Source organism: Hylaeus anthracinus, unplaced genomic scaffold (assembly GCF_026225885.1).
Source record: "Hylaeus anthracinus isolate JK02 unplaced genomic scaffold, UHH_iyHylAnth1.0_haploid 0, whole genome shotgun sequence".
NCBI classification, from domain to species: domain Eukaryota; kingdom Metazoa; phylum Arthropoda; class Insecta; order Hymenoptera; family Colletidae; genus Hylaeus; species Hylaeus anthracinus.
In genome coordinates this window covers 26,446,225-26,463,637 of record NW_026533254.1, presented here as the reverse complement: position 1 = coordinate 26,463,637, position 17,413 = coordinate 26,446,225, and the positions used below count along the sequence as shown (strand labels likewise).

General features: G+C 43.9%; 2 protein-coding genes across 4 annotated transcripts in view; both read left to right on the top strand.

Moving 5' to 3' along the window:
* The window catches only part of LOC128892809 (octopamine receptor beta-3R-like), a 100,180-nt gene extending 84,760 nt beyond the window's left edge, over window positions 1–15,420 (top strand). For all 3 annotated transcript variants that reach the window (XM_054153372.1, XM_054153365.1, XM_054153382.1), the window contains 3 exons: window positions 8,743–8,854; window positions 10,758–11,119; window positions 12,524–15,420. In XM_054153372.1, coding sequence (XP_054009347.1) covers window positions 8,743–8,854; window positions 10,758–10,968 — 323 coding nt within the window. In that variant the 3' untranslated portion in view covers window positions 10,969–11,119; window positions 12,524–15,420. The remainder of the gene's footprint in view (window positions 1–8,742; window positions 8,855–10,757; window positions 11,120–12,523) is intronic.
* Window positions 1–17,413, top strand: part of LOC128892887 (octopamine receptor beta-1R-like) — a 50,878-nt gene that overhangs the window by 22,040 nt on the left and 11,425 nt on the right. The window lies entirely within an intron of this gene.

Genomic DNA, 17,413 nt, shown 5'->3' with positions numbered 1-17,413 from the left:
GCCCCACCCTTGCCAAAACAAATACATCAAACCCTCTCAGACAGTATCTATATACGTGTCGAATTAAGTAACCTGCTCCTTTTTCGAAGTCGGTTAAAAATAAGTATAGAAGCTAAAATGAAAACGTAATCGCAATCGATCGAGCAAGTATTTTATTTTAATTACTCCGATCTTCCGTAAATGAACGTCGATTTCAAGGAACTGCTTCCCCGGGGCAAACATCTCGATTAATCTTCTTCGTGGAAACCCATATACCTGAACTATTTGCAATTACCGTGGCCGCGAGTGGCCAGGAAAGCTCGCCCGCGGTAAAAACTCTCCCCTGGTCTCCTCTCGTATCGTTAACTTCATATGGCCGTCCAACGACCCCTGAAGATAGGTGGAATAAAAAAGGAGGAGCCCATAGGATGAAAGAAAACAAAGGAAGGTGACGAAGAAAATATTTCTCTCGCGGTGTGAATGACTGTAGGGGGTGGCGCCGATGCAGCAGAGTTCATCTCATCGTCTGGAATAGGTCACCGTACTTTCGTTCATATTGCACCGCGTGAGAGAATCGGAGAACAGTCTCCCACATTCCAGCGTGCATGCTTATTACTGACGGAAACACGGAACGCAATTTTTCCTGGGAGATCCGCTGGGGTTTAACGGGCAGTAATTTCTGTAAAAGTGTGTTCAGTTTCCGAATCTCGGTTCAGAGACGTGCACTGTAATCTTTCGTTATTTTGAATGTAAAATCAGCTTAACTCATTCACTGCCAACTACGAGATGTGTCGTAGGTCAAGTTGATTGCAACCACTCGAGAAATAAGTTCATAGTGTTTTGGCTCCCCAGCGAAAGGGTTTCCGTGTGTTGAAAGTGATATTAACCCTTTATTTAATGAATTTCTCAAAAGTTTTTAAAGTCTAGGCGTCCATCTAGAAAAAAAAGAAAAAAAAACTTCCGCTGCCAAGAATTCAAAACGAACTTCATAGAAGTCGACTTGAAAATCACAATAGGTTTCAAGAGCGTTTAATTAATACAGTGAGAACGTGCCATGAAAAAATTGATGGGACTTATGAGTGTCGCCAGTAAATAAAGGGTTAAAAACAAATAACCTATACTACACGTTTGTATCAAATCTTAGGCGCCCATGCTTGAAAATGGCTAACAGAGAATGGATTAAGAAGCGGGACTACCCCAAGGAAAGACGCACAGGGATCGCTCCGTATCGATCCAAGTTCAAACGACCACGAGCCGAACGGCGATATCCATTACCCTGGAAAGCATTATTCCGAACATAAAATCAACACGAGGCGGTTAGACATCTCGCAGTTTGGTTTCAATTAACCCAGGACCGAAAGGATGATCGGCATTCAAATAATTGGAGCGTCCCTCTGATACCAAAACAGAGACGGGGCGAGGGTGGGGATCCTCCGGTGGCTCATTTTCAAGCACGGCATCCAGCAGGTTGCCAAAACGGTTTGTAAAGATGAGTCTGAAGAGGTGGCTGGGAACGCGGAGGGGCCGGAGGAACGATGCGAGAAGTGGCGATGGTGGAAAGACGAAAGAACAAGGGGGCGAGGGAGCTGTGCAGGGGCTTGATCTCTCCCAGCCTGCGGTGAGTGGTAGGGTAGGTCAGTGAACGCGGTTCCAGGCAGCCTCAACGAGAACACCCCGGGACACCCTCGGCCTCCACTTGTTCGCTCGATATCTGGAAACGACGACAGCAGACGCGACGGGAAAGAGGGGCGAACGGCAAAAGCCGCGGCAGCTATGCGTTAAAAACGCTTCTAAGCGCCTCGAGTGTTACGCGAAATCGCAGATGGAATTTACAAGGGCGGCTGGCGAAATTGGAAACGAATTCGTTCGTTTTTATCGCAACTTATTCGGTTAGCGATTGGTGTAAATATAAGAATATTCTTGAGCCTTGTGGCGGCACAAGGGTTGACGCTACAACCCCGCTTTATGTTTACTTTTAAATGGTACGTCTGGACGAGTGAATCGTGGTCCGTGCTGCTCGAAAGCGTTGAGTGAATGTTTAAATTACGCAGTAAATCGGCCAACAATAATATTTGTTTAGGTTTCTTTGTTTAATTTCTTTGGGACTCGAAGTGTCGATAAAATGGTTGTCGAAAAGGTAAATGTGATCTGATTAAGCTTAGCTTTCGTGGAAATAGAATGGTAAAACGCCTCATACATGACACGATCTGTCGTATGACTTGTTGTGTGACTTGTCGTATGACTTGTCGTACGACTTGTCGGGCACCACCAGTTTTGCATTTCGAGTCGCTGGTAGATACCAGAAAGAAAGGCCTCGAATGCAAAGGGTTAATGTACAAGTCTCTACGAAAAATAAGGCACGGAGATTCGAACCCATGATCCTCGAATCCACAGCCGACCTGCACGACCAATCCCTCTTCTTTGACTCCTTATTCTTCGATACAGAGTGCTCCATACTGCATTAATCCGATTAGAATGGGAGAAAATCAAGGTCACTCGGCAATCTGAAAAATCGTCTCAAGTCAGGAAGAGGCTGAGCGATTAACGAGGTTTCAGAGCTGACGCGGGTGGGAACCGAACCTCCATCAGCAGCCGTCGAGTCACAGGGAAGTTTCCAAGCGGTGCGAAGGCGGCGAGGGGTGAGAAGTCTCCATCGTTCGAAAATTGTTTACACACCGAGCCACCGGGAACGGATACGCGAGGGATATCGAGAGGCTCCTGCGGTGGAATTTGCCACGGTTTGGAAGGTTCGCTTGAAGAGGGTCGTCGTACGCTACGAGGATTTCCAGGGGATGTTTTTTTTCTTCCTGAAAGTGATATGGGATCGGTGGAGGAACGAATGTACCTTGGGGTTGGCAAGGATCCCGCTTAATCTCGTCACGAGGAAATTATCGATCCTCCGATACGATTACGATACGATTTTAACGCTTTATCTACCGGGTTATTTAAAAACAGTCTTTAATTCAAAAAAGAATTTTCTACAGTAGCATACGCCAATCTAGGCTGACAATTATTTCTCCATACTGTTATTGGATACATTGAAAGCAAAGTCTGTTTCCAAACACTGAACGTTGTAAGTAGACAACCATCAACACAGTAAATAAATTCAAAAAGCTAAATACTGGAATTAGGAAGCCTATAAATAGGCTCCCGGTAAATAAAGTGTTAAAGAAAACGGGCCAATGGTGTTCGGCGAAGACGGTATTTCGTATAATCCATACGCTACGCGGGAAACAAAGACGCGAGATTCGCAGTCGTGTCGCTTTAAAACGACCCACTCGTGAGGCAGAACTGCCCCCAGCGATGCTCTCTACCAGAGATGTCAAATGAAACGGAACAAAAAAAAAATACCTGGTAACCCCGAAGACACAAATAAACGTCTAATCCGAGGCATGCTCCGCGTCCATTTTTCCTCGTGACGAACGAGGAGAATCAGGGTCGCGGTGGCCGAGAATCTAGGAACCTAATCGGAGGTTCAGGACGTTCGTCGACCGAAGGACAAGTGAGTTTGAGAAAAGATAAGATTCCCTCGTGAGGGATGACGCGAGCGATTCGATCGAACGGAAACGGTCGCGTCGAGGATCGAGAACGAACCCGGGACGGCTCTTCAACTGAAATCAGACCAGCCGTAGTGGATGTTCGAGACAGAGAATTTTAAGGAAGCCGGGTAGATGAAATGAGCGCCGGGGCTACAGCTGAACAGAAAATGATTCTCTTTGTGCCAGCTAAATTGAATTGGAATGAGGGATAAGTTCTTTTCAAACAAGCTCTCGCGCTCTTCAGAGAAATGAGGTTGAAGATCTGGTGCACGGTTCATTGAAACATGATTTAATGGAATTAGGTATCGATCTGTGCCCATAGCGGTTGGAAGCGGGTTATGTATATTATGTCATCTGTGCCTGGTGCCGCTAGTCCGGGTTAAACCCCTGGCGGTGTTCTATTGAAACCCGCCAGGCAAGAAGTAACCCGAGAGATAACGCCCTCGCCGAGAACAATTTCGCGAAGATGACAGGGATAGGTATTGTAATCGCTTCGGACCCCCGTCCGACTTCGGAAATTATACGTCCCAGTTTGTTCCCGAGACGTAATCGACAGTTTCGTTGTTCGATCGGTCGAGACGAGCGTGTCGAAACGCACCAGACGGATCGATGTCTCGCGGCCCTATTCAAAAACGAAGCGGTCCCATCCGGCGGCCTGGTAGACGCGTAATCATGCAATAACGGCGCGTAATTGGTGCTGTTGGCGAAATTTCGAGAACGAGGCGGGACGGAATACGCTCGCGAGTTTGGAGGAAGCGACGGTGTCCCACTTTTGCGCGATGCGACGGCTCTTGTTGAATGAAGATTACACCGCTTCTGTCCAGTCGTGGCATCGGACGAGTTAAGTATATTCGAGACGTGTAACTACTTGGTATTACACTCGAGATTCTCATTGTTCAGCCTGTTAGGGGAACAAACGCGTTCCGCCATTGTCGAGCGGATTTTACTCGGATTGTCGCGGCCGTCTTCGACTTTGGCCAGAGGCAGTTTAAATGAAATGTGGACCGAATGGAGCTGAACCGTGTCGCGAATTTGATCGATGGTTTGGTAGACTTTCTCGACTTTCTACAGGGGTTAACTCGCGATTCTTTGGATTCCAGGCAGCTCTTAAGGTGGCAGGATAGAATCAGCAGAATCATATCGGATTTAGTGAAATATTTTGTACTTATTTTGTACTAATTTTACCACAAACTGTAATTTTGTACCTCCTGCCACTTAAAAAAAAATCGTGGCGCTGCTAGCTTAATATTAAGCTCTTGGCCGAAAATGTTTAAATTAATAGAAATTAATAAATTAAAGCGCATACATTCAGTGCTGAATTTTAGTAGTAGTTGAGAAATTCAGTAAATAAAGGGTTAATTTTGCACTGAATCGATCTCGCCCCAACGAGAAGGGGCAGAGGAAGATCGAAAGTGACGCGGTTTGGAGACCATCGTCTTTTCTCAGCCTCGTTTCGTAACAGAGAATTTATTAGAAACCAGAATTGATGGCTTCCTTTTCAACGGCGCTTACTATTGAAGACGTGACCGGCCGAAGGAACGAAACATCGTGTTCCTGCGTGTCGTTCGTCGATGCAATGTTGTCGATCTACTGGAGACATTGTACAAGATGCGTTCTCGCAAGCACGAGAGAACGAACGAGAATGTTACATGTAAAATTTGTCGACGTTAAAGAAATTAGAAATTCTTATCGGTGCACAGCGACAAAGAGGAGGCAACAGCGAAAAGCAAAAGTATCTATGGGACTAAATACAAATGTCCCTGAACGGATACTGAACTGATACTGATCCTGTCAAAAACCACAGAGGAATATTTAAAATTACTGACACTGAAAATCACGGAACTGGCACGTTACATGTAAACAGACCTTTAAGTATCTCGAAACAACCCCTCGCATTCAGCAGCGTTTTTCACCAAACGGGGCTTCAAGGATTACGTGTGTTCCTCGTTGCGAACTTGCTCCCTCCCACTCCTCCCAGCTGCAGTCCCCGTCGCCATTAAAAAGTTCCCAATCCGTTTTGCGCTAGAGTTCCCGCGGGACTGGCGGATTGCAGCAACGTTTTTCGCAATCCCTGCTCGGTGCTTTCCCTCCTGGAATCGAGGGACTCCAGAACAACTGGAGTATCATAAAGTTTTCCGCCCGACAACTCCAACGAGACGGACAGGTGTTCCTTTTTCCAACAGCGATACCACGTTCTCGCGATACATTTTTCAGGGCGCTTCCAACGCGCCACTTAACCCTCGAAGGTGTGGCCCGACGTACTTCGGGACCTGGATAAGTTTCCGAGAGCTCCCTCGTTTGTTCGCAGCTTTTTTAAAACGCTTCGCATCTTAGACCGAGGTCCCGATGTCTGCAAGGGGGGAGTCTGGTCTAGACAAGGTTTTTTCCCAATGCATATCATTTCGAGGTATAATTTATTTTTGTGCTTGAAACTTTGTTTACATGTAAAGTTGAAAGAAGACAATTTGGTATTAAAGATTTAATTTGAATATGTACAGTTTCAATTTCTGAAGTTTCGAACACAGGCTTTTTCCAATATTGTACGTGTGTTGTATATATACGAGTGCCGTTTAAAATTTGCCGCTTAAATGTCATTTGAAATTTAATTTTATGTAACTTTATTAATCAGTTACTGATATATAGAGGTCATAGTTGACGAATTTTCGAGCGTCGAAATGGTTTGAAATTTGTATCACGTTTAACGTACCGAGACACTGAGTATCTTTAAAAGAATTCATGTTTTGAATGTTTAATATACATGTCGGCCATATTGGATCCGTCATTATGAATTTTAAAATTCTAGTATCAGATTCGTAATTTGCGGCCCACATAATTTAAAAATACCAAGTTTCTTGAAGATCCGAAAACTCTTTGTAATTTTGACCGCGATTTTAGCCATCCGGACGCATAAGTAGTCTAGCAGATACGGACGATGCTCGATCAGACGCGTAGATACAGACGATCTTTTCCTTTTTCTCTTTCATGAAAATCCGAAAACTCTTTCTAATTTTGGTCGGCGATTTTATCCATCCGGACCACTGTGAGCCAGTGATGGGCAAAACCCTAGGCTTCGAATAAATCTGAAGTTTGCCGATATGTCTATCTCCTTTCCTCTTTAGAACATTTTCCAAACATGGAAAAGAGACAAACATATCGGCAAACTTCAGATTTATTTGAAGTCTAGGGTTTTGCCTATCTCTGCTGCGAGCCGATGCATAAATAGGCTAGTAGACACGATGTTTTCTTTTTCCTCTTTCATGAAAATCCGAAAACTCTTTCTAATTTCGGCCGGGCGATTTTATCCATCCGGACCACTGTGCGTCTCCGTCCATTGTTAATCAAACCTCGTCGCTCCTCAAACCTGATATCTACGAGGTCTGCGGATTTGTTTGCATCCTCGCCAGTCCCGAGAAGTGATTGCGTGTGTGCACTTAAATCGGGCATACCGTAAAGCAGACGCTTCTTGCATCTTGATAGACGAGCGCATCGATTGCACGAAAGCGGAGAAGCCGGTGAGCATCGACCAACCAACCTAAATCTGCCTGACTGCGTCGGGGCACGCGAACCCTTCAGCTTTCGCTTCAACGACTCCCTTCCTATTCTGGCACTTCGCATTATCTAAACAACGCTCGGATATCAGTCCCGTCCAAATGAATTCGCTATCTTTCGCAGCTAACCACGTGCTCTCGAGTAGACACACCGTGTACGACGTGCTTCTTCGCCAAATGCAATCTTCATTGTCGAGTTAGGCACTTGGAAAGAGACCCTGGGGGTCAATCGGGTCACAGAAGGGGTGGAATCCGGATCGGTCAGGCAATCGAGGTCTCGCGAGAATACGGATTAGAATTCTTCTTCTTTTTTTTTTTTTAACCCTTTGCACTCGAGAGATGACTCGCGGTCACCACTAGGTTTTACGCAGTAAATCAACCAACAATAATGTTTGTTTAGGTTTCATTTCTTTTGGAACTCAAAGTGTCAAAGAAATGATTGTCAGTGCAGTAAAGGTCAGTAAAAGGGGTAGTAAAATCTCAAATTAGTTTGGGATCACGAATCCTCTGAAATCTCTGAATCCTCCGAAACTCTGTCTTTAGAACAGCGATCAGTTTCCTTTGGAATCTCTGCTCTGCTCAAAATATCTCCGAAAATTCCTACTTAATCGATGAAAATGAAATATCGAGCGGTAAATACAGAGTATCGTTCGTGCACTCTCATATTTATTGAGTAAACATGACGAAAACACGAACGCAACGTGGCGCGGGTGTGTGCTCATCCAAATTTATAATAAATCGTGTTTGTACTTCGCCGCAGTACTAAAGGGAAACTGTTCCTCGTGGAAATTCGACGATTTAATTTACTGGCGCCAGTTATCCTCGCGTCTAGGAACCTCGTTTTAAACGCTGTTAGAACCAAGTCCCCGATGTGATTAAATTAAAATGCTCGAGAGATACTAAGGAGGCAAAAAGAAAAGGAACGCCAAGTAAAATGGTCATTCCGCGAAGGAAAATCAGATTACTTGGACGGAGGAATAGGAGGTTCGGGCCACACGTGCACCACGAGCGATGAAAGGTCACCGACGAAGGGAGAAATTATGTTCGGGGCTAATGAGGCGATGTATCTCGCTGAATTCAGATTATATAACCCATTGATTCTGAAAACTTTTTTGCATGCCTGCAAAAGAAATATGAAAGTTGAATTTTTAATTATTAAACGCGTTACTTTTATTATTATTATTATTATTATTATTATTATTATTATTATTACGAAATTAACAATTACAAATGATAAACGAGAGTTCGTTTAACGGATCCGAAGGCACGCGTATTCAGAATATTCAGATTCTTGGAGCATCAGCGGGCGACGAAATTAAAATTAATTGTCAATGCAGTTCGTCAACGTTCAACGCGTAATCGCGTGCCTCGCTTTGCTCCATAATATTAATAATCCCAGTCGACGTCGCTCGTTCCGAACGTTGGCTAAAGTATCACGTTGAAAAGACTAAAAATAATGAAACGCGCGTCGCTGAATATTTCTGGTAAATTATTCACGCTCACGCGTGAGAGGAAAATAATCAAACGAAGAAACGAGTTCGAACGGATCGAGTATATTTATTTTACGGGAGTAGGAAAATTTTCTGTATGTAATTTCGTACTTGTACAAACATTGCAAATTATTCGACGAAGTTAACTAACCATACGTTTTTTTTTTTTTTTTTTTTAATTTTCAGGTACATCGATACGACAGCAAACAAAAAGCTGGAGGGCCGAGCACAAAGCTGCGAGGACGCTCGGAATAATAATGGGCGCGTTTCTCCTCTGTTGGCTGCCATTTTTCCTTTGGTGAGTAGAAACATATATTAACGTTAGATAGTATCGCGGTACACCGAAGAGATTAAATCCCTACGAGCTCCGAACAGATGCTCCGGGCCGTCAACTTCCCGCGCAGACGTTCGAAAACAATTCCGTCCAAAGGCGGGAAAACACGCAGCGAAATTGTTTCCCGTCTTCGGTATGTAAATATTCCTTCCATTGAGCACTTTTCGCCAGGAGTCGCACAATCGCGTCGAGTTTCGCTGGGAAACCGAACGGAAACTCCGCCGGTTCAGCGTTTCCACCGGTGCATCAACGAACACCGTTGCAAAGCTTTACGAAGCTTTCGTTTCATCGACGCCAAGTTCTCCGGAGTCGGTGAATTACGCGCGGAAGCCGAGCCAGCCGCATGTTTTATTAATGCAAAGCCGAGTGAATCCCGCGGAGAGTTTATCTGGGCTCTCCTATGCATCCAGTCTATCTATTTGCTTGGCTAAGCGATGCAGGGCTGCGGCTACCAAGGAAATGGCACTTCCTGCTCGTCGCTGGAATGATACGAACTGACGTTTACAAGCTTCGAGGGCCGACGAGAACCTCAAGGTTCAGACGTCGAAGAAGGACGCGTACTATAGAAAGTAGAATAGGAATGGTTTACCAAAGTCTGTGCTTGGTTAAAAGCATTTTGTATTATATGGACCATTTATTTTGAAAGTGGTGTAAATCTATTTTTTTTTTTTAATGAGGTATCAGGTAATTTGTGCTTAATGTAGAGTAAACTTTTTATTTATAACTAGTTAATATTTAATACCTTAAAAAATGTCGATGCTTTGTTCGATTTAAAATTGGCCAGTAAAAGAAATTGTGCGTAGCCATGGATTACGAAAGTGGAGTAAGTCCAATTGTTATAGACAGGTGGCGGGGTCAGTTAATTCATATTATTCAGTTGTTCAATGCTTTTGTTGCATACACTGATATGTGTACGGGGCAAAATAGAGATTTTCCAGGACAAAAAGAATATGGACTCACACCACTTCCAAAGTAAACGGTCCATATTATAATAGCGCGAGTAACGGGAATTTTGATATCGGATACCGAGTTGATCGAGTAACTGTGTCCAATTTGTTTTCTCCCAAGGCTTTCGTGCCTTGCGATCCCCTTCTAGTTTTATAATTAAACAAATCTGTCTTCTACGAAAGTTCGGTCTGCCAGATCCAGTGTCTAATATCGAAGCCTTTCACATCCTTCATCTTGGAACTCGAATCGAATGAAAAGCGATTTCAACCGAGCGATGTTTTTATTACAATTTCCTACCAGTTTAAACGTTATTTCGTATTACGCGTGTGCACGTTTCTCCATTTGTCGGCTGACATCAATGAAAAGTAATTTTGGGACTCGGTATTACTTTCCATTTGAATCCCTTGCTCGTGCAATTTCGTTTGGATTAAAATGTTTTCTGCTCGAAATATCGCAATTCATTTCAGTTCCTTTCCTTCTACGAAGGTCCGGGACCTCAGCCGCAAATTAAACGCCCGGGTGAGCCCGATTTAGAGGAACTTAATTTTAGCGTTTTTGAAAGGAATTGATAATTGGTCGACGCGGTCAGCTTCATTGCGAAACTGCAGGCGTGTGCGAAATCGCGGATGCAGTAAGTCGTGGCCGCGCGGCTCGATTGGGTTTCGCGAGCGTGGATTTCGTTTCGCGGGACGTTTCCAAACGCGTCGCCTCCGAAATAAACAACTCCTGCGTAGCGGCTAAGAATATGATCATTAGTCAGCGTAAATATTTCCGCAAACGCTCGCGGACAGTGCTATCGTTTAGAAATATTTTGTTCGCTGCAGGAAAACCTTAGGAACGTTTTGTAGCGTATGTGGTGTCCAAAAAGGTAACGCAGAGTCGAGCCTATCGCAATTCACCGCGTACGTCTGTTCCTCAGGTATCTGACAACGTCCCTCTGCGGCGAAGCCTGCTACTGTCCAGACACGGTGGTGTCCGTCCTCTTCTGGATAGGCTACTTCAACAGCGCCCTGAACCCTCTGATCTACGCGTACTTCAACCGCGATTTCCGCGAGGCGTTCAAGGACACCCTGAAGAGCGCCCTCCCCTGCTGCGCGAGCTGCTGGAAGACGCCGTCGCAGTTCGTCTAGCGAGAGAAGCCCCCGTGAACAGTCGCACCGAACACGCCATAGCTTGAGCGAATTTGTTATCGACTCGTCGACCGAACATTTATCCGCCTTCTTGGACCGGGAGAACGCATCGAGTCTGCATGTTCTCTCTTGAATCGTGCGTCGTCGTCGAGTTCGATCGCTCAAGGCCGCTCCTCCATACAGCAATCGCGATCTAAACGCTTTAGATCGCGACTTTTCCCACCGGTAGTCGTTCCAGGATAAAAAAAAGAACCGAAAGTGTGGGAGAAGTGGTGGAGGACCCTGCTCGATGGCCTTGGGCGGCCAATTAAGTTTGACGCGACTCGATCAACCTTTTCGGTGCGACGACAATGTAGCGTGCTTCGTTAGCAAACCGAGTTGATTCGAGTAAACTTAATTTGCCGTTAGGGGGAAATGCAGAGGCAGTCGGTGAGGGATCTTTTCGTTAATCGTTCGGCAAAATATGGTAGATGAATACTATAGAACGGTTGAACGACGCCTGATTCCCAAGATGTAACGGAGTTAACTGCATAAAGGAAGTGAAGATTGCGAAAAGGATTGCGTACTCGACGATGTGGTAAGGTTCGTTTCATAAGTATTCTTACGAAAGGGCATTTGATACTTTGTCAGGATCGCTGGGTAAACGATCGAGAATGAAATGCAATAAAGAATGGATAAGTGCATGAAAAGCGAGACCCAAATATTGCAGTTATCCAGTCGAGGTTTCTATGTCTATGGAAGAAACTTGTTTAAATTAAATGGTAGGTTTGATGTTTCCAAAAGTATATTTGTATAAATATGTTGATGTATATATAAATATCTATGAACGCGCATATATATATATATTTACAACGAGACATTCATTTGATAATATCAAAACTATTATTCTATTTAGTCAAACTTCTTCGATAGACATAGAGGGTACGTACATTTATGGAATCGACTGTAAGTGCGAGCAGAAATGAAACTGTACTCGCATTTGTGTACGTATGCGTCGATTAGGTTGCTCGCAGGGTGTTGAAAGAGAATGTTTGTATCGGGGATGGTCAGGTGGCTCGACGGTTTCGAGGAGCAAAACGGTTTCCAATTACTCGTTTCGCGGGATTCTTAATATGAAAGGATGAAAGATGCATCTGGCATTGATTTCGTCTCCTTTTTGCGTAGAAGGGTAGCGCACCCAATTAACTTACGGTTGCCTGCAGCATCTCGCGATAGTTCGCGTCGATGGAAATTAATAAACAGCTCGTTGATTTCTTCGATTGGTTTACCGCGATGGAGAAATTTGATTTAAGGGTTAATTAAGCAAACATGGCTCGAAGATAAATATCGTAACAGAATCCTGTCTGCAGACGATGGAATTTATCTTCCATCGAAGGAATGGCGTCGAACTGGAATTAATTTCTGCCGTTTTGCAAGTGCAACTGCATTTGAGACTGATTTTATGCATTTCTGGACTCGAATCAAGTCTCTTCCTAGTTAAGATCAGTTTCCCTGACCGACCGGCTCCCGATCGGATGCCACGTTGAATTTCCAAACTGCTAATCGCCAGAGCGAGACGAGGTCGAAAGGAAACTTCGACTTCGAGTTTCTTTACACCCGGCGTGAAGAATATCGAGCGGGTTCCTCTTCTGGTTTCTTAAGCGACGACACTCGCGAAATTCTCTGATCTTCTCAGGAGATTTCACAGTCGTGAGAAGAATCTTCTCTTGGGACCGGGTTTTCATTAAGTAGCAATTCATTAGGTGAATCGGAGCTTGCTTTTACAGGAGGATAAGTGTTGGAATCGACGCTCCAGGGACTCTCTTATAACGGAGGTTGAATACTCGAGCGTAGAGATCGAGAAGCTTGCGAAATTCTTAATCGAGGAGTTATTTTCTTTTTTTTAAGGAACCACTCCCATTGCCACGAGTCAGCGTGACCCGTCGCGGTAACGTAATTTAACGTGTAAATATTCATGCATCCTGAAGGCAAACTTCATTTCCTGGGCGCAGTTGTCGCTTGTCACGCGTCGAAAACAACGCGACGAGTTTCACGCACGGTCGGGATTTAGTAGACGAGTTCGCTGGAAGAATGGGATTAGGAATGAAATTTCGGGTCTCGGTGTGACGACTGACGACAGTGGCTGTCGACAACCGGAAACGGGGGAAAACCAAAAAAAAGAAAAAAAGAAAAAACTGTAAGTACTATTTTAACGTATTTCGTCGGCACGCAACGAAATTGCAAAGTTCGACGAAGAGACACATGCTGGAAAAGGCGCGTACCTCGACGAGCGACGAGCTTCGAGGACTTTTAGTTAGAGCCAGATTTTGGGGTGCTGTTTGGCCGCCAGTTAATGCTTTTCACTTCCTTCGTTTGGTCGTTTCTTTTATCGTAACAATTTCACTGAAAATGAATTATTTATCGGCTGTCGATGGACGATATATAAAGTACTAGAACTAGTAATTTGATTGATTCGTGCAAAGAAATCGATGAGCTTTAGCGTTAAAAGAAAAAAAAAAGAAGCAGAACAGTGGCAGCGAATCAGCGCTCGGAATCCTCGAGTACGCGTTGACTTTGTAAATACGTTGTCAACCATAAACGTAGGATGAGGGCAAACAGTGCTACCTAGGTGTAATTAGAGAACAACAAAGCTGTATTATCTGTAACGCAATACTTATTAACAATGAGATTGTTAACGAGAGAAGAGAGCCGGGCTGCGAAACGAAGACATTCATGAACCGAGTCGCAATTGTTGCCAGATTACCCCTTCGGCTATGAGATCGCTTTTATAGTCACTTGGGTGAACGTTTGCCAAAGAAGGTTCTCAATTTTCATGCGTGGGCGGAGCAACCTAACGCCGAAGTAACTTTTAATAGACTAATCTTTGCGGACAAAACTTTCAGACAATTTTTTATCCTGTATTTTATTATTCTACTTTCAGCTTAGCCCCAATCATCCCTAATCCTGATGTACACGTCGGTAAAACTGTACGACACTCTCTTCCTACGATCTCCTAGCAGCTACACTCATTCCTTATTCTATTAATCCCATAGCAATTTTCTCGGGAACATCATTTCTATATCTAATCGAGCCCAGAAACATTGTCCATCTGAGCTCCAGCGTTAGGTGCCTCATCCTAGGCGCGAGATAAGAAAACAAGACAGCGATTCGCTGCCGTGGAACATTTAACCCTTTGCACTCGCGAGGTGACTCTCGATCACCGGTAGGTTTGACGGAAAATCGAACAACAGTAATGTTTGATTTGGGTTTAATTTCTTTGGAACTCGAAGTGTCGATAAAATGATTCTCGGCGAGGTAAAGGTGACCCGATTAAGCTTAACAGTCGTGGTAATAGAATACTAAAACGCCTCATACACGATACGATCTGTCGTATGACTTGTTGTGCGACTTGTCGGCAGAAGCGTATCGGTGAGACAATAGTACTTACATAGTCTCACTGATATCTCGGTTAAGGCAATGCAACTCTCATTCAAACGGTCGAAAGAACTCGTCGAAGCGATGTGTCGTACGACAAGTTATACGACAAGTCGTACGATAGATCTTGTCTTGTATGGGACGTTTACGACGGCGTCGTACGAAAAAAAACACGCCACAGACAATGCAACTCTCCTTCAAACGGACGAAGGGACTCGTCAAAGCCATTTGTCGTACTACTTGTCGTACGACAGATCGTATGGTGTATGGGTGCTCTAAGAAACCATGTCGAGTCGCTGGTAGATACCAGAAAGAAAGTCCCCGAGTACAAAGGGTTAACCGTGTAATCGGGAGGTGGTAGAAACACTTGGACGTGGTGTTGGTCGAACCTGCGACATTTTGTTCACAGTGGACGACAAAGCTTTCCCTTCGTCGTCCACGCTTCGGCTCAGCCCGCGCGTCTCATCTCAGGCGGTAGAGACTCGACTTTTTCTAGAGGACTTGCGAACGCTTTACTTTCATTCGTACGGCCTATTGTACGCGTCTAGACTGTATAAATGTAACATAGCAATAATTATTCGAGGACTGTACATACATTGACGACGAACAACGGTATGCGAGCGAGAGTGTGTATGTGGACGTGTGCGACCGTCGTTTTTGTAAGTGACCGATATCGATCGTGTAGCGTGCGTGTTCCGTGTTGCTTAAAAGTGTACACAAGACCCCCTCCACCTCAAGTGACGTAATTATTGTCATTTAGCCCAGCAGATTTCACGTAGAATTCCCAGATGTAGAAATTGTTTGGATGGAGACAGCTGGACTGTTCGAAAGTCAGTGACTGCTAGTTCGAGCGAGAATTAACCCTGCTCGAGAACTTTTTTAATTAATTAACCACGCATAGCAACGTTTACGGATATAGACAAATGAACGAGGCCTGATACACAGTTTTGCATTTTACTCCGACAGCGTGACATTGCGAGAACGGAATTAGGAAATTATCATTAAGTGAGAATATTGTAAATAAATATCGAAGAAATAGCGTAGTTTTCTTTCCTTGTTCCATATTTTTATACTTTTCATCGAAAGCTTGATTCGTTATTCTTTCACTTTCTTTGCACGTAAGAAAAAAATAAACGATCAAATTAATTCGAATTTCTTATCTATGAATTTCTTATCTAGGAACGCAACTTTATCTGCCATTTTCCATTTCAATTATTTTCAAGCTCTACTTCAAACTTTCTTGATTTAAAGTATCTCTAGTGATAATATAAAACGATGTGCCAAAATTATTTCTATTTTCCGCGTGCTTGTAGATAAATCGACCGTTTAAAAATATTCTTCGTATCGATTTATAGGAAGAATTTTTATCGCGTCCAGCTTCGGTGAAAAAGTTCTCGCAGTTCCAAGCTGAAATCCGGATATTGTATCGGGTGTTAGCTTCGAACCCTCTTATTTTTACAGCAGCGTAGCGTTTAAAGGCCGGTCCGTCGACTTAAACGAATAAAACAAAGAGGTATTCCGCAGGCTTTCATTCGATCGAACGCTGTCACTGACCTAGCTGAACGTCATCGACTGCCACGATTCGCTCGAATTTCCGATTAATTCTATCCGTTACCTTCGTATCGTCCCCCTATAATAACAATCAGCCAGGGCATATCAATAGCGGATTAAACGTCGATATCGAAACGGTATGCCGTGATATTTAAAGGGGTGCTATATTTGAAGAAATTTAACGGTGTCGATAGCATCGTTCTAGCTGACAGTCTGCTCGTTGCATCCTCCCGTGAGAACAGATTGGACAAATACGAACCTAATTCCCAGTCGGCTCTGGCCAAGCGAACCGATTTCCCTTGAAATATCAACGGCGCGCGGACAAGTAGAACGGAATAAAAATTGTCAGGAGATCGAAATTACCTCGAAGTTCCATTCGGTGAAACGGGCACGCGACGCGAAATGTTTCGGAAGGAGAAGACACGACCGAATCGAGCGCAGTGCTACGTTTACGAACGGAAAACCCCGGTCGTTGGCGGTAATTAATCCCCGATAATTGCGAAATTCGAGTCGACTCGAGTTACGAAAGCGATGATTTGATTTTTCGAAACGCAAAGTGTTCCTTTTCGACGCATCGACGCGAGTTCGATTGCCACTTATTTTTCTATGTACACGCGGATCAATTCGCCGACGCGTTTAGGTATTTTCTATTGGGCTTCCGTTCTAATATCACGGTTTAGATCGTCGTCGTTAGGACTCCTCTGACTCTGTGTAATTATACCAAAGAGTACGCGTTACATTGCAACTCGTAGCTTCGATGTAAACCGTCGACGGAAGAGTGCATCGTCATTCGGCGAAGTGGGACAGTAAACTCTGCGGGATCGTTCACTACGGATTACTTTTTTTTTTTTTACCCTACAGTGTGCGAATATCGTCGTATAACATTGTAAGTTGTTACTTAATTGTATCGGACTTCATCCAAAGACACTATTTTCGCAGGTGAACCATTTCTACAGGCTGTTCACGCTTAAAATGTTACAGACGCATACTTTGATAACTATTGATGATAGGAAACAATGTTTATATGTGAATTGCAGGATACAATGAAGTCTATACAGAGTGTCCCAAAAATGTTGGAGGTCCTTGAAAGGGGTGGTTCGGGAGGTGATTTGAAACAACTTTTTTCCTTAGCGAAAAATTAACAGAAAACCCCGACCAATCTTTGAATTTTAAAAGCCAAAAAATGAATATTTTAATTTTGCCAATATTATTATCGACTTGCACTGAAATCGATGCGAGAAATTCAGTAAAAATAGTTCAAAATTCTAGGAAAATTATTGTTCAAGTTATCGCCAAAAAACCTACAAAATTTTAAGTAAACTACCTCAGACAAATTTTTTGAAGCAGAAATAACATCATATTCAGATTCAGCACGCAAAAAAACCTATAGATACCGAATTTCGTGATGATTGGATAAAATTGTTATATTCCCTATAACCCTGGGGAAATTGACCAAAATCGTGACCCAAGATTGGCTAGC